This window comes from Rhodotorula graminis (assembly GCF_001329695.1).
Source record: "Rhodotorula graminis WP1 unplaced genomic scaffold RHOBAscaffold_2, whole genome shotgun sequence".
NCBI lineage: Eukaryota > Fungi > Basidiomycota > Microbotryomycetes > Sporidiobolales > Sporidiobolaceae > Rhodotorula > Rhodotorula graminis.
In genome coordinates, this window is record NW_017264929.1 from 1,254,032 (window position 1) to 1,271,935 (window position 17,904).

A 17,904-nucleotide genomic window follows, 5' to 3' on the forward strand; every position below is an offset into this window, starting at 1 on the left:
TCCACTCGAAGCTGTACAGGTGGGACTGGTGCGCGTGGTCGAGCTGTTGCGGTGGTGGTGGTGGTGGTGGAGCGGTGAAGGCGAGTTGAGCGGGGGAAGGAGCCGAGTCTGGGGCGGTGGCTGCGACGCAGGCTGCGGCGGCGCAGGCGAGCCAGAGCGAGAGCATGCTCGTCGCTGTGCTCGACACGCGTAGGCTCGAGTCGAGAGAGCCGCACGAGGCTCGAGGCGTCGTCACCGTCAGCTCTCTCCTCTTCCTCCTCCTCACTCGAGACAAGCACAGCAGACACGCGCTGGGCCAGGTCTGCACGTCCCACCAGCTCTACCCGCACCACCTCGACCGGCGCCCGCAACCCTCGGCCATCCTCCCTCCTCATCGCCCCCCTCTCGACATGCCGTCGCTCCCCTCGACGCTCCCCCTGCCCAACAGCAGCAAGGGCAAGGGCGTCACCACCTACTTTGAGAACAAGATCTCGGCCGCAGAGCACCTCATCAACGCCAAGACCCAGAACCTCCGTCGCCTCGAGGCCCAGCGCAACGCCCTCAACGCCCGCGTCCGCCTCCTCCGCGAGGAGCTCCAGCTCCTCCAGGAGCCCGGCAGCTACGTCGGCGAGGTCGTAAAGGTCATGGGCCAGAAGAAGGTCCTCGTCAAGGTCCAGCCCGAGGGCAAATACGGTGCGCCCCCCTTCGCTCCCTCTCCTCGCACCTCGTCCAGCGGCTCACTCTCGCCCCGAGAACCCAGTCGTCGACTTTGCGAGCAACATCACCATCAGCCAGCTCACGCCCAACCTGCGCGTCGCCCTTCGCTCCGACTCCTGTGCGTCCCCTCCCTTCCTTCCCTCCTCATCCTTGGCCCCGTCCGACCGAAACTCACCTCTGCTCCCGCCGACACACAGACCAGCTCCACTCGATCCTCCCGACCAAGCAGGACCCGCTCGTCGCCCTCATGATGGTCGAAAAGGTGCCCGACTCGACGTACGAGATGGTCGGCGGCCTCGACCAGCAGATCAAGGAGATCAAGGAGGTCATCGAGCTGCCCGTCAAGCACCCCGAGCTGTTTGACGCCCTCGGCATCGCCCAGCCCAAAGGCGTCCTCCTGTACGGCCCGCCGGGCACGGGCAAGACGCTCCTCGCGCGCGCCGTCGCGCACCACACCGACTGCCGCTTCATCCGCGTCAGCGGCTCCGAGCTCGTGCAGAAGTACATCGGCGAGGGCTCGCGCATGGTCCGCGAGCTGTTTGTCATGGCGCGCGAGCACGCGCCGTCCATCATCTTCATGGACGAGATCGACTCGATCGGCTCGAGCCGCGGCGGCGGCGGCGGCGGCGGCGGCGGCGACTCGGAGGTGCAGCGCACCATGCTCGAGCTCCTCAACCAGCTCGACGGCTTCGAGGCGACCAAAAACATCAAGGTCATCATGGCGACCAACCGCATCGACATCCTCGACCCGGCCTTGCTCCGTCCCGGTCGGATAGACCGCAAGATCGAGTTTCCTCCTCCTGGGTCCGTCCCTCTTCTCTCTCTCTCCCTTGCCGCATCAAGCCGTTCCTCCTGACACCCTCGACACGTTCCCCGCAGGCCCGAAGCGCGCGTGTCGATCCTGCGCATCCACTCGCGCAAGATGTCGCTCCAGCGCGGCATCAACCTGCGGTCGCTCGCCGAGAAGATGGGCAACTGCTCGGGCGCCGAGGTGCGCGGCATCTGTACCGAGGCGGGCATGTACGCGCTGCGCGAGCGTCGGCAGCACGTCACGCAGGAAGACTTTGAACTCGCCGTCGCCAAGGTGTTGCGCAAGGCGGGCGAGGGCAGCATGTCGTCGACCAAGCTGTTCAACTAGAGCGGAGGTCCCCACTCTCTCTGCAACTCGAGTGCCCTGTACATTCTCTCGAGTGCGCCTGCGAGAGAGACGGACTGATAGTTGCAACACGCGAGCGTACAAAGACTCGCTCTCGAGGGCGAGCTACACAGAGGGGTACGAGCGCCACGACGGTCACTTGCTCGCGCCGGCGAGACTGAGCAGACCCTGCAGGTCGACGAGCGACGAGTCAGGAACCACTGAGGGCGCACGAGAGGAGAGGAGAAAGTGAGAGCGCACCTTGGCGTCGCCGGCACTGCCCGTCTCCTCGGCCTGCCGCCTCAGGCCCTCGACCGTCGCGTCCTCGTTCGCGCCCCTCGCCGCCGCGTTGCCCGCCGCACTCGCTCCTCCAGGTCCCGCCTTGGCCGCCGCCGCCCAGTTGACGAACGCGCTGCGGCTCGCCGACCAGGGCGCGCCAGGGATGGCGGCGCCGACATCGTGAGCGGCGGACGAGGGAGGTGGCGGAGCTGGGGTCGCGAGGAGGTCGGTGAGGCGGGACTGGAGCGCCGTGAGCTGGGTCGAGAGGAGCGCGGCGGTCGAAGGAGGTGGGGCGGCCGGGTCGAGCTTGCCTGCGGGTGGGCAAGGAGTGTGAGTTCGGTCGACCTGCAGATGAACCCACAGAGTCCGTGCGACGTGCACAGACCACGAGGGAGCGAAGAGAGCGAGGCGCCGACGCACCAGGCGGCTTGAGGTACCCGACGAGCTCCGCCGTCTCCCTCGCGCGCGCCACCTTGGCCTGGAGGAACAGCTCTGCGGCCGCAAGCTCGCGCTCGACCTCGAGCTCGTGCTCGTACGCGGCTAGCTCGGCCTCGTACGCCTCGAGGGCGGGTGCGTCGGCGCCGCGCAGCGACGAGTCGAGGTGCTCCTGCGAGGTGGGGGAGGGCAACACTTAGCGAGGGGCGCGCAGTGGGACAGGGGAAGGGGGCGGGACGCACATGATGAGGAAGGGCGAGGTACGGCAGGAGCTCGTCCTTGAAAGTGAACGTGTTGCGGAGGACGTAGATCTCGAACAGGTCGAACTGGGTGTCGATGGCGTCCTCGAGCAGCGTCTCGAGGCGGTACACGCCCTGCACGGTCCAGATTAGAGTCAGTGCCGCCGTCGCTAACCTGCACGCGGCTCACACTGGGGAGAGAGAGAGGGACGCACGCGCTGGACCTCGTCCTCATCGAACCCGGGGACGCCGTCCTCGATGAGCTTCTGGAGGCTCTGCTCGACCTTGGCGGTGGCGGTGTACATGGTGCGGTTGGCGAGGTCCATGCCGCCCTTGGCGAACGTCTCTGGCGCGAAGCGGAAGTGCTCGGCGAGCGCGTCCGACTTGAGGCGTTTGACGAGGACCGGGTCGGTTGGGAGGGCTTGGGGGCCGGCCGAGAGGGCACGAGGGGCGACTGAGGGGCGTGGAGCCATGGCTGGTGGAGCTCGCGAGGGTGCAGGGGGCGAGAGCGAGGTGAGGAGGAGTCGATCAACCTCTCCTCGCCGAGTCGCGCTTCCTCGCGGCCGCTGTGTTCACCTCGAGCGTGAAAGACCCGCTCTCGCTCGCTCTAGTCTAGAAAGAGTGCGCTCGAGTACGATTACAACAACACTGCTCCCGTCGAGCTCTAGTCCGTCCGCGCCACAGCAGCTCCTGCACGCCGGGTCACCTCGTCCTCCTCGCGTGGCTCGCCAGCTGAGCAGCGCTCAATCTGCAGCCGAGGGGGTGACCAAAAGGCATCGAGAGCGAGGTAGCGAGGCAGATGGGCGGGGTGGTGAGGGGAAAGGGCGAGGGAAGGGGGAGAACAAAAGTTGCAGTCAGTCGCCGAGCTCGTGAGGAGTATCGGGAGAAGGAGAGAGAGAGGACGCACCTGCGACCTCGTCAATGTCGTCCTCGACATTGTCGCCAGCCCTCGTCCACGCCTCATTCTCGTCGACGAGGCCCTCGTCGTCCTGGATCGCCTCCTGCTCGCGCTCGTCGACGCCGTCGGGCCCGTCGACGTCCATCGCGGTGGCCGCAGCCGCGACGCGCTCCTCCTCGGCCTGCTTGGCGGCGGCCGTCGCAGTCGACTCGGCGCCCAGGTGTGAGCGCACGAGCGAGAGGAGGTGCTCCTGCTGCGCGTCGTCGAAGCGCTCGACAATGTCCTCGATGCACTGCGGGGCGGCAAAGAGTCAGGTCAAGGCTTGCGAAGACGCTACTCCGGCTGGTATGGAGAGGGAAAGAGAGGACGCACGACGTGAAGCTCGACAAGGGACGTCGGCGCGAGGTTGACGACCTGGAGGCGCTCGGCCTTTGTGAGCTGGAGCTGCTCGAGCTCGTCGAGAAGGGTCGACACGGCGTCGCCCGTCTGTCGACGGGTCGGGTGCACGCTGTCCTCGAGGTACCGCAGGGCCTGCGAGGGGGTGCACAAGGAGGGGCAGAGGGTCCGAGGTTCGACGAGGTCAGTGTCTCGCTCGAGGACGCTGAGGAAGGGGAGACGTGGGGCGCACCTCGAAGGTGACGGTGTGCAGGTCCTGGGGCTGGATGCGCTCAATCTCGTCGCGGGTGCCGAACTCTTCTGCGCGCGGCCCGTTCTTGCGCTGCTGCTGGAGGGTCTTGATGCGGGTCTGGCGGTCGTCGCGCTGCTGGCGGAGGATGGCGAGGACCTCGTAGTTGCAGAGGAAGCCTGCGCGTTCGTTGAGGGTCTGGAGGTGCGAATCGAGTGAAGGTGGACGAGGAGGAGATGAGGACGAGGTGAGCTCGAGGACGAGTGGGAGAGAGACGAGGCGAGCGGGACGAGGGCGCACCTCCATGACCTGCGACTGTGCTGCACAAGGTGCTTCTCTGGCGTCGCGCTCGAGCTAGTGGGCGGCGACGACGAGGGCGAGGAGCGAGGTCGGTCGTTGGTTCTGGTCCATCCTCTGCTCCTCGCCCCGCTCTCGCTGTACAGAGGCCAGCAGCTGCTCGACCATCTCTCCTGCCTCTTAGACTGCCACCCTCGCCAAACGCCGATCATGGTGAGCCGCTCTTTCCCCCCTCCTCCTCCTCGGCCCCGTCATCGCCCCCACCTCGCTCTCCCTCCTGTCCCCGCTCGGCGAGAGCACTGCGACTGACTCACACCATCCACACAGAGCAACACCCTCCGACCCTACCTCAACGCCGTCCGCAGCACCCTCACCGCCGCCCTCACCCTCGAACCCTTCCCCTCTCAGGTCGTCGAGCGGCACAACGTCCCCGAGGTCGAGGCTCAGTGCGCACCCACTCTCGCCCTCACCTGTGCACTCCCACCGACAGTCGCTCACCCTCGCACACCCCACCAGGTCCACGCCCGAGGTCCTCCTCACCCCGCTCATCATCGCCCGCAACGCGTCCGAGCAAGTCCTCATCGAGCCCTCGATCAACTCGGTCCGGCTCAGCATCAAGATCAAGCAGGCCGACGACATTGAGCGCATCCTCGCCCACAAGTTCACCCGCTTCCTCATGATGCGCGCCGAGGCCTTTGTCATCCTCCGCCGGGTGCCCGTCCAGGGCTACGACATCTCGTTCCTCGTCACCAACCGCAACGTCGAGGACATGTACAAGCACAAGCTCGTCGACTTTATCATCGAGTGCGCACCCTCTGTCTCTCCTCTCGCTCTGTGTCGGCGTGACCTGACCCTCCCTCTCTGCGCAGGTTCATGGAGGGTGCGCCGCCCGTCTCTCTCCCTCTCGACTGCCGCCGAACCGCTACTGACGTTCCATTGACCCCTCTCACAGTCGTCGACAAGGAGATTTCCGAGGCCAAGCTCTCGATGAACGCACGAGCACGCATCGTCGCAGAGTCGTACTTGTCCACCGTACGTCCCTCCTCTTGCCTCTCTCGGATTCTCCTGCCTCCTTGACAAACCCCGACTGACCCTCTCTCTCGTCCCCTCGCCCAGTTCGCATGATCTCGCCGGCCTCGTTGTCGCGCGCCGTTCCTCTTTCCTCCCCTCTCTCGCACCCTCGCCGGCCGATCCCCCTCCCTCTGCCCTTGCCGGCTCTGTAGACCCTCTCTCCTCCCTCTCGGCGCGCCTCGTGGGCGTCATGAAAACCATAGCAGTGCCTCTGTCTACTCGAGAGCGTCCTCGTCCGCCGAAAGCCCTTCCTCGCGTAGGCGGGCTCTCTCGTCGTGCTGTCGCTCGCCCACACGCTCTCTCGCTCTCAACCGGCGCTCGCCGCGAGGAAATAATGTTCGAGAGCGGAACTGAGCGCGTTGCACGTCCTCGCTCCTGCCCCGACCGACAAGGGAAGCGCCGCCTCGCTTTAACGCTTGACCCAGGTCGGCATCTTGCGCGCCTTGACGCGGCCCGTCTTCTTGCGCTCGACGACACGCGGATCCCGCTCGATAAGCTTGGCTGTGCGCGAGAGGAGAAGGTGGACGGGAGAGAGGGTCAGTGCGCGATTCGGGGAGGGAGAGATGCGCGAGGGGAGGGTCGAGAAAGAGAGAGAGGACGCACCACGCTTGAGGATGTCCCTCCAGGAGACGATCCCTTCCTCCCTCCTGCCCGCCTCGACCTCGCCGCGCTCCCACTCGGCGAGCGCGCGCGCCAACCCCATGGCGACCGCCTCGGCCTGCGCCGCCTGCCCGCCGCCCTTGACGATCGCAAACACGTTGAACGCGCCGAGGCTCGACGTGAGCGACAAAGGGCGCACGACGGCGTCGCGGTGCGGCAGCTGCGAGAAGTAGGTCGGGAGCGGGAGCGTGTTGACGACGACGCGCCCGAGCGGCCCCGTCGCATCGTCGACGACGGCCGCCTCGACGTCTGCGCCGCCCGACGCCGACGCTGCCGACGACGCGGGCACGATCCACACGCGCGCGCCGCTCTCCTTGCGCCGACCGACGGCGAGCACGCGCTCGTGCTCGTCACGGGTCCCGAGCCGGCGCGCCTGGCCGCTCACGCGCTCGAGCGCGACGCCCGTCGACGACACGGCGGCCGGCTGCTGGAACCGCGCGAGGAGCTGCTCGAGCTGGGTCGCGAGGCCGTGCGACGGCTCGCCGCGCGCCGTCGCCGAGTCGCCGTTGTCGCCCGACGTCGAGGTCGAGCTCGAGGGGGACGCGCGGCCGGTCGCGAGCGCGACGGGGTCGACGACGAGTGCGGGCGGGCTCGAGCTCGAGTCGAGTGCGCCGTCGAGCGAGAGCGAGTCGGCGACGCGGGCGTACGGGACGAGGCCCTCGAGGCCGGCGAGGGCGGCCGTGAGGCGCTTGTACTGGCTCGACTTGAGCTGACCACCGGTGCGCAGGTAGGCCGCCATGTCCTTGGCGGGCTTCCACCTGCGCTGGCGCGGGTGGGGCAGGACGGCGTGGAACTCTGCGTCGTGCGCAACCGACTGCGAGATGGACCCGAGCAGGCCTTGGCGGAACAGGTGGGCGCGCGACTGGGTGAGGGCGGCATCGAGGTGGGCGAGCGTCTGGGTGAGGGAAGGGCGGGCCGTGTACCACTCTCGCGAGGGCGGCTTGGCGGTCGGGCGGATCGGGGTCGAGGGCGACGACTGGACGGGGAAGAACTGCCGAGGAGCTCCTTGGGCCGCCGTCGACGCGGCGCGGGTCGTCGTGGTGGGTGCGCTGGCTCGCAATGGCCGTGCTGCGGCTCTGGGCATGGACGCCATGGCTCGAGTGGGCGAGCGGGGTGAGGGGGAGAGTGAGGGCGTCCACTGCGCCTCGCTCTCATCGCGCTCGACGACCACGAGCTGTTCTGGCCCACACCCGCTCTCTGTGGCTGGCTCTCGCACGCTACACTGCTCGGGAGCAGCACGGGGCCGCCTACACGCGCGCGCAGCCCCTCACACCTCCCACTGTGCTCGTCGAGCTCGCTCGCGACGCTCGACCTCCTCGCCGTGCCCGGACTCGCAACCCGGTACAGCCTTTCGCTCGTCGGGCTCGCACAGTTCTGCTCTCGAGACAGGACCAACGGACCGCAGCGCGAGAGCGAAGCCGAGAGAATCCGCTCGTCGCCAAAGCTCCTCACTGCGCGCTCTCGGACCGTGCGGCCATGAACGAACGCGTTGCACGCCCGCTCCCTCCTGCTGCACAGCTCTGCGAGCCGAGGCGCGGCTACCGGATCTTGTCGAGCGGCCTGTGGGCGAATGAGAGAGAGAGGGTGAGCAACGGCGCCATTCTGCCTCGAGCTCGAAAAGGAGGAGGGGACGCACCTGTTGAACCCTCCCTTGCGGTTCATGTACTGTACGTGGGAGCGGTAAGGTCAGTCTGGCTGCTTCTGCCGAGGAGAGGAAGAGAGACGAGCGAGGAGGGAGCAGACGCACCTGGCGGTACTCGCGCTTCTGCTTCTTCGAGACGGCCGACACCTTGTCGTCGTGCTGCTGGCCCTGTGTACACGTCGACCTCGTACTGAGTCAGTTCTGGCGGTCGCGAGCGCTGCTGCACCGGACGCAAAGGCTGGAGAGAGAAAAGACGGGGCGCACCTGGGTCGTGCCGAACCCGCCAAAGCCCATCATGCGTGCAATGTCCTCCTCTGCGACCTGCGCCGCATCGTCGGCCGTCGGCGCCTTGCCCCTGGCGTCCGTCGCCGCCTCGTCGCTGTCGTCGCGGCGGCGGTCTCGAGGTGCGGGCGGCGGCGAACGCGAGCGGGTGCGGGACCTCGAGCGCGAGCGCGAGTCGCGTCGGCGGCGAGGAGGAGGGGAAGGCGAGCGCGAGTATCCGCGGCGCCGTGGTGGAGGAGGGGAGCGCGAACGGCGGCGGTCTGTCGGCAGCACGACGAGGAGGAGATGAGCGAGGCCAATACGAGGGAGAGAGGGGAGGAAGACGGGGCGCACCTCGGTCGTCCCTGCGGTAGTAGTCGTCGTCGTAGTCGTAGGCCCTCGGGCGGTCCCTCTTGGGTTCATCTGCTCGCGCGCCTGGTCCAGATCGGCGGACAGGGCTCCTGCTCCTCCTGCGGTCGTAGTCCCTGCCCGCGGTGGCGTGGTAGTCTGGGGCCCTCGAGTCGCGGTCGTAGCCGCGGGGGTAGCGGTCTGGTGCGGGTGGTCGGCGGTCGTGGTTCGAGGGAGGAGCGTCGACGTCGTTGTAGCGCACTTGGGCGCGGCCGGCTGCGAGGTGGGGTGGGGGCTGGCGGTAGCTCATGGGGCGTGTTCGAGAGCAGTAGATCGAGCGAGAGGATCGAGGCGGGTCGTGGTCGTCGTCGGCTCGTCCTCGCTCACGCTCGTCGTCGGGGTTGCTCCAGCTCTGGGTTGCGTGGGACCGACCCCCGCCTTCTCTCGCTCTCGCTCTTCTCTGCTTCTGCTGCCTCCCTGCCTTGCATGCCCCGCGACCTCAAGCTCGCCCACACGCTCACCCGCCGCTACGCCTCGCACGCCCCACTCCCGCCCTCGCACTCGCCCCCTCGTCCGCCAACAATGACCCGCACAACGCCCCCGAGAGACGGCGACACCCTCGGCGGCCTCCCTCTCTACCCGCGCAACAACAGTGAGCACCCTTCCCCCTCCCTCGAGCACCCGAGCCACTGGCCTCCCCTCCCCCTGATGTCACCACCGCGGGATCGCCCCTCGTTCCAACTCGCCGGATCCGCCCGTCCGACTCGAGCATCCTCGTCGCACCGACAGCAGCCACCCCTGCGCCCGAGCCGCACGCCCGCACGAGCATCCGTCCCTGACCCTCTCTTGCGTCCTCTCGCGCGCCCGCAGTCTTTGGCAACCCTCTCGTGCCCGCCCCGGTCGGCAACGGCCCGCAGACGGGCTTCTTCCGCAACAACTACTGCGACGCGTCGCCCGCCGACCCGGCGAGCCACACCGTCGCCGCCGTCGTCACGCCCGAGTTCCTCGACTTCTCCAAGAGTGCGTCGACCGCTCCCTCTCTCTATCGACGGCGAGCAGCCTCTTGTGGTCGCTCGCCTGACTCGTTGAGGCCTCTCGACTGACACAGACACTCTCTGCAGGCCGCGGCAACGACCTGTGGCCCCTCTTCCCCTCGATGCGCGCCGCCCAACCCGCCTCGCCCTCCCCCTCGGCCCCGATCACCCCTCCCGCGACCCCGGCACCCTCGTCAGCCGCCCAGCCCGAGCCCTGCGTGTGGTGCCTGTGCGCCTCGCGGTGGTTCGAGGCGTTCCGCGCCGCGGCGACGCATCCGCTCGGCGACGCCATCATCCCGCGCGTCGTCCTCGAGGCGACGCACGAGCGCGCGCCCGCCGACGGCAACTTTGACCGCAGCATCCTCGAAAAGTGGGCGGCAGGAGGCGACGGGAGCGGGAGGCTGACCACAGGTGGGACGAGCGGCGGCACCGGTGGGCAGGGAGGAGGACGAGGAGGCGAGGACGTTGGGCGCTGAGCTGCGGCCGAGAGGGCGGGACTTGTAGCTTGTCAGGGGGCGTGTGTACGTGTCGTGTCGTGTATCTAGCTGCTTTAGCTCTGTCGACGCTGCTCTCGTGCGCGCTCGCCCTTGTCTTTGCTTCTCGCGACCTTCTCGAGTTGAGCGGCTTCGTTCGCGCGCGACTGCGCTACTTTCGAGGTGCCAGTCGTCGAGCAAGCTCCTCAACGAGGCTCGTGAGAGCGACGCGCCAATGCGGGCAGGCTCGAGCGCGCCGCCGCAACCCGAGAGAGAGGCGGCGAAGCAGCTCGTAGGCTCGAGCGCAAGTCCGCAAGCCTCGCGACGCCGGCTGGCTCGGGCAGCGCACCACCCACCCTCGCATTCGTCGTCTCTCGAGCAGTTGAGCTTCGACTACGAACAGGAAGCTTCGTCTCGGGCAGCGCGCAGTCGTCCGCCGAGATGCGTCGGCCGACTTTCGCTTCAACGGGGCCGGGCTTTGTTTCGACGTGCGAGAGGCCTCAGAGCACTCCTTGGCCCTATTATTTCGATGGCAGAAAGCGTGCTCGCAAAGAGGAGAGCAGGAGCGAGCGAGGCGAGGGAAAGCGGGCCTCGAGGATTGCGAGGTCCGATGTCAAGCGACGGTCAGACAAGCTCCAAGGGCGTTAGCTTCGTCGAAGCTGTCTGTTCCGCGTCGACTGGGGAGAACCGCGCATCGCAGGAGCGCGCCGAGGACGGTCGCGCTCGACCTTCTCAACCCGAGAGGTCCGCTCTTCCTCGCCTCGCTGGCTCCTGCTCTCCTCTTTGCGAGCACGCTTTCTGCCGGCGCGAGAGGGCCAAGGAGTGCTCTGAGGCCTCTCGCACGTCGAAAAATGAGTCCGGGATCGCCGGGCGGTTCAAAAAAAAAATTGCTCCCGTAGGAGAACCCTTCTGACATGCATGTGTCATCCTTGTGCAGGGGCCATGCTAATCTTCTCTATAGACGATGAATGCGAGGGGTTTTGGTTAGTTTCACGACGGTGCGTGGTGGTTAAGCTTTGAGAATAGAGCTCGCCTGTATCGTTCCAATTTTATGTATAACACAGTCCGTAGACTGGTTGCTCGTCCGGAAGCGGAAAGTCTAGCCTCGTTTGACAAAGGAAACCCCTACTTTGCTGGCGCACGCAACACGCATGCCGTCGACCTCTTCTCGCTTCCTCCCTCGCTCCTCTCTCTCACTTACGTACCCTCGGGCACACCTTGCTCTCGGCGCATTTCCGCTGCACGTCGCTGTCGAGAAAGCAGCTCAGCCGGGGCAGAGAGCGAGGCGAGAGAGGGCGAAAAGCGGAAGAGTGGCGCGCGCGCGCGAGCTGAGGACCGCTCGGCGGTTCTCGTTGCAGCTCGCCAGCGTCCGCCCAGTAGCTGTCAGACGCCCTCGTACCATTCTCGACGTCTGCTGGTTTAGTACCACCGAGCGCGGCGGCTGTGGGAGAGCGCAGAGGCCTGAGCGGACAAGGCGAGGGACGTTCGACCGAGTCAGCTCGAGGCGGGGCTCACACTCTCATGATCTTGTTGGCAGGGGCTCAAAGCATCGCGGCTGCGGGAGACGAGAGCCAGGTGGAGCGGAAAAGGCGAGGCGGTCGACAGTGACAAATCGGCGAGGCGCGAGTGGCCAGGCGGGCGTCGACCTCGCTCTCCTCCTCCGCCTCACCGCTACTCGCTGCGCCTCTCTGTGCCACACGCAGAGCACACGCTACCGCATCAGGTGCGCCCCCTCGCCTCTCGCCAGCTTCTCGTTTCGCCGTTCCGCCTCCCCTTCCCCACACGCCCACTTCGCCTCCCCTCCCCCTCTCGATAGCCGCGCTCGCAGCCATCCAGGCGATGCACACGGCGCAGATCGTTAACCTACTCCCTCGACCGCCCACAGCACGCCGTCTCTCGCCGCACACACGTTCTCCACCATGTCCTTCTCGTCCCTCCTCCGCGCGACCCCTCGCCTCGCCGCCCGTGCGGCCCCGCTCCAGGCTGCTCGCCAGTCGGCTCGTCGCTCGTACGCCTCGGCGGCACCTGCGCCCAAGGCCGGCGGCAACGGCGGCCTCCTGTTCGGCCTCCTCGGCGTCGGCGTCGTCGGTGGCGGGCTCTACTTGTACGCTCGCCCGGACTCGGACGACGCCCGCACGGTCAAGGACGCCGCCAGCACCAAGGAGGTCGACTACCAGAAGGTGTACAACGCGATCGCCGAGTCGCTCGAGGACGAGAAGTATGACGGTGCGTCCCCCTTCTTCCTCCTCCTCCAGTCGAGGTCGCCCGACTGATTCGCTCTCGCCTGCAGACGGCTCGTACGGCCCTGTCCTCGTTCGTCTCGCGTGGCACTGCTCGGGCACCTACGACAAGAACACGGGTGCGCTCAGCGTCCTCTTTCTCTCCCTCTCGAGTGATCGCCCTGACTCTCCTCCCGGCGCAACAGGCAACGGCGGCTCGAACGGCGCGACGATGCGCTTCGCCCCCGAGGCCAACCACGGCGCCAACGCCGGTCTCGAGCATGCCCGCAACCACCTCGAGAAGATCAAGCAGAAGTTCCCCGAGATCACGTACTCGGACCTCTGGGTGCGCTCTCGCTCTCTCTCCCCTCGATCGTCGCCCACATCGAGGCTCCAGTCACTGACTCTGTGTCGCACACAGACTCTCGCCGGCGTATGCGCCATCCAGGAGGCCGGCGGTCCTTACATCCCGTGGCGCGCCGGTCGCAAGGACGGCGACGTCGACAACTGCACGCCCGACGGCCGCCTTCCCGACGGCGACAAGGGCGCCGACCACATCCGCAACATCTTCTACCGCATGGGCATGGACGACAAGGAGATTGGTCCATCCCGCCTCCTCGCAGCCCTCCCTGGAAGACCTCGTTCCTGACTTGTCTCTGCCCCCCTCACAGTCGCTCTCTCGGGCGCACACGCTCTCGGCCGGTGCCACGCCGACCGCTCGGGCTTCGACGGCCCGTGGCAGTACTCGCCGAGTGCGTCCCGCAGTTCCTCTCCTCCTGGCGCCCGACTCGAGAGCCTGACCCGCACCCTCTCCCGCAGCGACGTTCTCGAACGAGTACTACCGTCTCCTGTACGACGACAAGTGGCAGGAGCGCAAGTGGCAGGGCCCTCCTCAGTGCGTCATCATGTCCCTGCCTCCCTCAGCTCGAACGAGCCCCTCCTGACGACGAGATTCGCCTCGCGCAGGTTCGAGAACAAGTCGGACAAGAGCCTCATGATGCTCCGCACCGACATGGCGCTCACGACCGACAAGGAGTTCCGCAAGTACTCGCAGAAGTACGCCAAGGACGAGCAGGCCTTCTTCAGCGACTTCTCGAAGGCGTTCTCCAAGTGCGTCCCTCTCGCGACCTCCTCTTCTGGCCTCTCGCCGACCGCGCCCTGACTCGATTTCGCTTCTCCTCCCCACAGGCTCATCCACCTTGGCGTCCCGACGACCCAGCTCTCCGAGGCGGTCCCGCTCAAGAAGACGGAGGACCAGGCGCCCGCGACGGCATGAGCAGGGACTCGTCCTCCTTTATCCCTGTCTCGGTTCCCGGGCTCTGCGTGTTTGAGGTAGATGTTACCCGTCGTCTTTGCGAGCGCAACACTCTTTGTCGTGCAAAGCTCGGCAGCGTCGCCCGTTTCGAGAGGTTTGGCATTCGTGCTCGCTCGCTGTCTGCGGTACAGTAGCTTCTCCTCTCGCGCTTGCGACGGCCCTCTGCGTCGTTCGTCGTCCCTCGTCGTCGAGAGCTTCCGAGAGCGCCTTCTCTCGATCTAGCTCAACCGGCCGCCGAGGGAAACGATTCGACGAGCTGCTCGACGCACCGCAACCGCAAGCTCAGTGACCTGGGCGCTCAGTTGGGCCGTCGTTCGAGGAGAGACAGAGAGAGAGAGACGGGGATGGAGAGAGACTGAAAGGACGAGCGGGAGTTGTCGAGCGCCTGAGAGGCCCGAGCGCTTCGACGTCGCCGACACGAGCAGGCTGCTCTCGTTGGACGGGTACGACGATACAGCAAAGGGGAATAGATTGCAGTGCGGTCGATGGGGATGTACAAGAGACGTTGTCCATGAGAGGCGGAAAGAACGGAGAGACGAAGCGCGAGGAACCCTTCAGTCGCGCCCACGTCCCCTCCCGCGAGGCGCGCCCCTGCCCCTGTTCGACGGCGGGCCGTACCCACCTCGCCCACCTCCTCCGCCACCGCGATAGTCCCGGTCACGGTCGTCGTCGTACCTGCCGCCGTCCCCACCGCCGGGCCTCCTCGCGTTGGCCGCCTCCCTCTCCCTCATCTCGAGCTCGCGCTCCCTGCGCTCGACGTCGCGCGCGTACTCTTCCCTCTCGCGCTTGAGCAGCTCGCGCTCGTACTCGAGCCGGCCGCGCTCGCGCTCCTCCTCGTACACGGCCGCTGCGCGTGCGCGCGCACGGGCCTCGAAATCGAGCGTCGGGTCGAGCGCCGACGAGGTCGACGACGAGCCAAACGGCGGCGGCCCGTAGGCGGACGAGGGCGGTGCGAGAGGCGGCAGGAGAGGAGAAGGAGCCGAGGCATAGCCGCCGCCGTTGCCGAGGGGAGGAGGGCCGCCGGGTCCGCCGCGACGGTAGTCATCGTCGCGGTACGCGGGCGTGCGGCTCGACGGCATCGGCATCGGCGGCGGGAACGAGCCGCGAGCGCCTCCCGGCGGCGGCGGGTAGTCGAGCTCGCGAGGGCGCTCGCGCTCGTACGGGTCGCGAGGACCGGGTGCGCCGAGGACGGGGCCGTACGACGACGACGGCGGCGGCGGTGGCGGGCCGCGACGGTCAAAGTCGCGGTCGCGGCTGTCGAAAGGCGGCGGCCCACGAGCAGGACCGGGACCGGGACCGGGGCCGAGGCGGCGCGGCGGGCTGAGCGGGCGACGAGGCGGGCTCATTGAGCGACGGCGGTCGTCGCGAGGTGGGAGCGGACGGCCTCGGTCGCGGTCGCGCATGGCCATGTCGCGCTCACGCTCGCGCTCGAATGCCGTCGGCGGCATCCTCGGCGGCGGCGAGCGCGAACGCCCACGGCCGCCTGGGCCTGCGCCGTCGAGAGGAGGCCCGCGCGCCGAGGAAGGGGGCGGCGGCGGGCCACTCGAGGGAGGGAAACCTTGAGACGGCGGGAAGCGCTGCGGCGGGCCCGGCGAAGGCGGACGACGGCCGTAGGGCGCGCCGCCGCCGACTGGGGGAGGCCCGCCGCGAGGAGGACCCGGCGACGGCGGGCGGCGGTCGTAGGGCCCGGGACCACCCGCAGGGCCTCCACGAGGAGGACCGGACGGCGGCAGGCCCCGGCCGGGCGGGTACGGCGGCGGCGAGCGAGCGCGGCCGCTGTTGAACGGCGGCGGCGAGCGCGGCCTCGCTGCGCCGGCGGCGAACGGCGGCGGCGATCTCGAGCGACCACGACCGAACGGCGGCGGCGATCGCACACGAGGCGGGAGCGGGCCGGGCTCGCGACCGCGGTCGTAGCCGCCCTGCTGAGGAGGCGGCGGGCCACGGCCACCGCGAGGCGGCGACAGCGAGCGGCGCGAGATGAGCGGAGGAGGCTGCGAGGGAGGAGAGGACACGAGACGTCAGTCACACGTCGAGACAGAGAGAGAGGGAAGGAAGGAAAGAGAGGGAGAGAGGGAGGGGACGCACAGGTCCACCACGACCACGGTCCCGGTCGTGCTCGTACAGGTCGCGTGACGGCGCCGGCGGCGGTCCAGGCGGATAGTACGGGTCGCGGACGTCACGAGCGTCCCTCGGCGGCATTGGGCGCGGGCCCGGCGGCCCACCACCTCGCGGCGGCGGAAAGTCGCGGTCGCGCGAGTCGAAAGGCGGCGGCGGACCTCCTCGGCGAGGCGGGCTCGGCGAGCGACGACGCGGCGGCGGCGGCGGCGGACCGTCGTCGTACCTGCCCGAGGGCGGCGGGCCGGGACGTGGAGGAGGGACGCTGAAGCGGTCGAGGAGGGGCGGCGGGCTGCGGGGGCGCTCGTTGACGCCGCCCGAGTAGCGGCGGGGCGGGGGACCGCCGCCGTGGTAGCCCGAGCCGTGAGGCGGGAGCGGAGGAGGCGGCGAGCGTCCACCGCCGCCGGAAGGCGCAGGCGGGCGACGATACGGCGGCGGGCTCGGCGAGCGGTTGGTCGTCGACGACAGCCGACGCTTGTGGCCCTCGGGCCCCCTCCCACCGCCGCCGCCGCCCTGCGCGTAGCCGTCGCGGTCATGCGCAGGCCCTCGAGCGCCGTCGTCGCTGCGCCGGAAGCCCGGCGGCGGCGGCGCACCGCCATGGTCGGGTCCTCGAGCCGGCGGGTCCGAGCGCTCGTCGCGACGATCACGAGCGTCAGGGCGGTCCTCCCTCCTGGCCTGCCCTCCGTCTCTACGCTCGAGCTCGTCCTTGCTCGGCTGCGGCTGCGGCTGCGGCTGCGGCACGCGCGCCGGCGCGACGACGACGGGTGCGGGTGCGAGCACGGGCGCAGGAGGCGGCGGCGCCGGCCCGTCCGACTGCTGACGCCCGCCGCCCTGGCGCGACTCCATCTCCTTGCGCTCGAGCTCGAGCTTGCGGCGCATCATGACCTCGCGCGCCTCGCGGTCCTTGCGCTCGCCGCGCGTCTCCTTGACGCCCGGCGGCGGCCCGCTGACGCCGGCGGTCGGCGCGAGGCGGGCCGCATCGGCGGCGGCGGTGGCGCGCTCGAGCGAGAGGCGAGCGCGGAGCTTGGCCTCGCGGGCGGCGGGCGAGTCGTCGGCGATGGGTGGCGAGGGCGGCAAGTGACTGTCGGGGAAAGGGTGGGCCGCTCGGGCAGAAGGGTGCGGCGGGTGTACAGGAACCGGTTGCGCGAGAGCGGGAGACGCTGAAGACGCAGACGAGATGGGCGCAGGCATCGTGGCGGCGTGGGTCGTGTCGTTGGCGGACGGCGCGGCGTTGACGGGCTGCTGGTGCGAGTCGACCGACGAGATGATCATCTGCACGTCGCCGTCTTGGTCGTCGTCCTCGTTGTCGGGTACGACCGTCTCGGAACCGTTGACGACGGGTGCGACGACAGGAAGCGGCTGCTGCTGCTGAGCTGGCGGACTGGAGGCGAGCACGATGGTTTCTCGCGCGACTCGGGCGGGCAGTGCAGCGACCGGCGCGCCAGGACCAGATGTGACGGTGCTTGAGCCCGAAGGGCGGACCTCGACAGGGTACGGGTTACGCTCGAGGTGGTCGATCTCGCTCGACGACGACGTGGTGGCTCCTGCTCGCGAGAGCTCGACGACGGGCTCGGTCTTGACGGCGCGGAACTCGGGCTCGTACGAGTGGATCTCGGGCGGGCCTTGGGGCTCGACGATGACGATGGACGAGTCTGGCGACGAGGCTTGAAGGGAGCGTGCGTCCGAAGTGTGGTCGGCGGCGCCTGCGACGGCGGCGAGGCGCTCGGCGGAGAGGGGCAACGGACCCGAGTCGGTGCTGTCGGTGTGGTCGGCGTAGTCGGCGTGGTGGGCCGGGTACAGGTCGGGGTAGGACGAGGAAGAGGGAGGGAGAGGGCGGCCATTGTCGTCGTCGTTGGGGCTCGTGGCGTCCATGGCGGCGTCGCGGTAGGGGAGCGGGACGAGCTGGGCGGGGACGCGGTACAGCGGGTGCTGGCCTGCGAGGATGGCGTCGCGCAAGGTGCGCAACCGGGCGAGGTCGTCGGCGGCGAGGGCGGCCTGGGTCGGGTCGACGAGGCTCTGAGGCGGCGACGACGACGGCGGCGGGGCGTACAGGTCTGGCGGCGGGATCGAGAGGGCAGAGTCGGTGTGGGCGAGCTGCATCCGCAGCCGCGACTGGTTCGAGTCGGTGGGTGACAGGGAGAGAGAGCGCGAGAGAGCGGGGA

At 68.6% G+C, this 17,904-nt stretch overlaps 8 protein-coding genes across 8 annotated transcripts; 4 read left to right on the forward strand and 4 right to left on the reverse strand.

The window, feature by feature from the left end:
• The first annotated feature begins 260 nt into the window (after nucleotides 1–260).
• On the forward strand, nucleotides 261–1,882 carry RHOBADRAFT_24281 (uncharacterized protein). The gene is made up of 4 exons (XM_018412636.1): nucleotides 261–672; nucleotides 740–814; nucleotides 894–1,500; nucleotides 1,576–1,882. Exons 1-4 carry the CDS (start codon nucleotides 390–392, stop codon nucleotides 1,832–1,834), a joined length of 1,224 nt encoding a protein of 407 aa, XP_018273779.1. The 5' UTR covers nucleotides 261–389; the 3' UTR covers nucleotides 1,835–1,882.
• A 105-nt stretch (nucleotides 1,883–1,987) lies between these two features.
• Nucleotides 1,988–4,613, reverse strand: RHOBADRAFT_51547 (uncharacterized protein; the record flags this gene model as incomplete). The annotated part of the gene is made up of 9 exons (XM_018415901.1): nucleotides 1,988–2,020; nucleotides 2,093–2,421; nucleotides 2,531–2,717; nucleotides 2,788–2,919; nucleotides 3,000–3,238; nucleotides 3,692–3,974; nucleotides 4,055–4,213; nucleotides 4,311–4,505; nucleotides 4,608–4,613. 9 exons carry the CDS (start codon nucleotides 4,611–4,613, stop codon nucleotides 1,988–1,990), a joined length of 1,563 nt encoding a protein of 520 aa, XP_018273780.1.
• Nucleotides 4,614–4,740: 127 nt separating this feature from the next.
• Nucleotides 4,741–5,889, forward strand: RHOBADRAFT_64540 (uncharacterized protein). Its single transcript, XM_018418508.1, has 6 exons — nucleotides 4,741–4,817; nucleotides 4,932–5,050; nucleotides 5,121–5,408; nucleotides 5,474–5,484; nucleotides 5,557–5,636; nucleotides 5,721–5,889. The coding sequence occupies exons 1-6, from the start codon at nucleotides 4,815–4,817 to the stop codon at nucleotides 5,727–5,729; spliced, it is 510 nt and encodes a 169-aa protein (XP_018273781.1). The 5' UTR covers nucleotides 4,741–4,814; the 3' UTR covers nucleotides 5,730–5,889.
• A 119-nt stretch (nucleotides 5,890–6,008) lies between these two features.
• Nucleotides 6,009–7,428, reverse strand: RHOBADRAFT_51549 (uncharacterized protein; the record flags this gene model as incomplete). The annotated part of the gene is made up of 2 exons (XM_018415902.1): nucleotides 6,009–6,176; nucleotides 6,279–7,428. 2 exons carry the CDS (start codon nucleotides 7,426–7,428, stop codon nucleotides 6,085–6,087), a joined length of 1,242 nt encoding a protein of 413 aa, XP_018273782.1. The 3' UTR covers nucleotides 6,009–6,084.
• A 377-nt stretch (nucleotides 7,429–7,805) lies between these two features.
• On the reverse strand, nucleotides 7,806–8,896 carry RHOBADRAFT_51550 (uncharacterized protein; the record flags this gene model as incomplete). Its single annotated transcript, XM_018415903.1, has 5 exons — nucleotides 7,806–7,895; nucleotides 7,972–8,000; nucleotides 8,083–8,145; nucleotides 8,242–8,519; nucleotides 8,593–8,896. The coding sequence occupies 5 exons, from the start codon at nucleotides 8,894–8,896 to the stop codon at nucleotides 7,874–7,876; spliced, it is 696 nt and encodes a 231-aa protein (XP_018273783.1). The 3' UTR covers nucleotides 7,806–7,873.
• Nucleotides 8,897–9,072: 176 nt separating this feature from the next.
• Nucleotides 9,073–10,181, forward strand: RHOBADRAFT_51551 (uncharacterized protein; the record flags this gene model as incomplete). Its single annotated transcript, XM_018415904.1, has 3 exons — nucleotides 9,073–9,238; nucleotides 9,457–9,606; nucleotides 9,708–10,181. The coding sequence occupies 3 exons, from the start codon at nucleotides 9,073–9,075 to the stop codon at nucleotides 10,094–10,096; spliced, it is 705 nt and encodes a 234-aa protein (XP_018273784.1). The 3' UTR covers nucleotides 10,097–10,181.
• Nucleotides 10,182–11,767: 1,586 nt separating this feature from the next.
• Nucleotides 11,768–13,694, forward strand: RHOBADRAFT_48023 (uncharacterized protein). The gene is made up of 9 exons (XM_018415083.1): nucleotides 11,768–11,816; nucleotides 11,979–12,319; nucleotides 12,384–12,452; nucleotides 12,519–12,658; nucleotides 12,734–12,914; nucleotides 12,984–13,064; nucleotides 13,132–13,207; nucleotides 13,279–13,422; nucleotides 13,501–13,694. The coding sequence occupies exons 2-9, from the start codon at nucleotides 12,013–12,015 to the stop codon at nucleotides 13,586–13,588; spliced, it is 1,086 nt and encodes a 361-aa protein (XP_018273785.1). The 5' UTR covers nucleotides 11,768–11,816; nucleotides 11,979–12,012; the 3' UTR covers nucleotides 13,589–13,694.
• Nucleotides 13,695–14,181: 487 nt separating this feature from the next.
• RHOBADRAFT_51553 (uncharacterized protein) lies at nucleotides 14,182–17,842 on the reverse strand (the record flags this gene model as incomplete). The annotated part of the gene is made up of 2 exons (XM_018415905.1): nucleotides 14,182–15,618; nucleotides 15,713–17,842. 2 exons carry the CDS (start codon nucleotides 17,840–17,842, stop codon nucleotides 14,182–14,184), a joined length of 3,567 nt encoding a protein of 1,188 aa, XP_018273786.1.
• Between the last annotated feature and the right edge of the window lie 62 nt (nucleotides 17,843–17,904).

Bases quoted from the DNA above. Each gene is read 5' to 3' on its own strand.
- RHOBADRAFT_24281 (XM_018412636.1), top strand. From the start codon at position 390: ATGCCGTCGCTCCCCTCGACGCTCCCCCTGCCCAACAGCAGCAAGGGC. The intron at 673-739 runs GTGCGCCCCCCT...CCGAGAACCCAG, and splicing joins CCAGCCCGAGGGCAAATACG to TCGTCGACTTTGCGAGCAAC. The intron at 1,501-1,575 runs GTCCGTCCCTCT...CGTTCCCCGCAG, and splicing joins ATCGAGTTTCCTCCTCCTGG to GCCCGAAGCGCGCGTGTCGA.
- RHOBADRAFT_64540 (XM_018418508.1), top strand. The intron at 5,051-5,120 runs GTGCGCACCCAC...ACACCCCACCAG, and splicing joins GTCCCCGAGGTCGAGGCTCA to GTCCACGCCCGAGGTCCTCC.
- RHOBADRAFT_48023 (XM_018415083.1), top strand. From the start codon at position 12,013: ATGTCCTTCTCGTCCCTCCTCCGCGCGACCCCTCGCCTCGCCGCCCGT. The intron at 13,208-13,278 runs GTGCGTCATCAT...CGCCTCGCGCAG, and splicing joins AAGTGGCAGGGCCCTCCTCA to GTTCGAGAACAAGTCGGACA. The intron at 13,423-13,500 runs GTGCGTCCCTCT...TCCTCCCCACAG, and splicing joins TTCTCGAAGGCGTTCTCCAA to GCTCATCCACCTTGGCGTCC.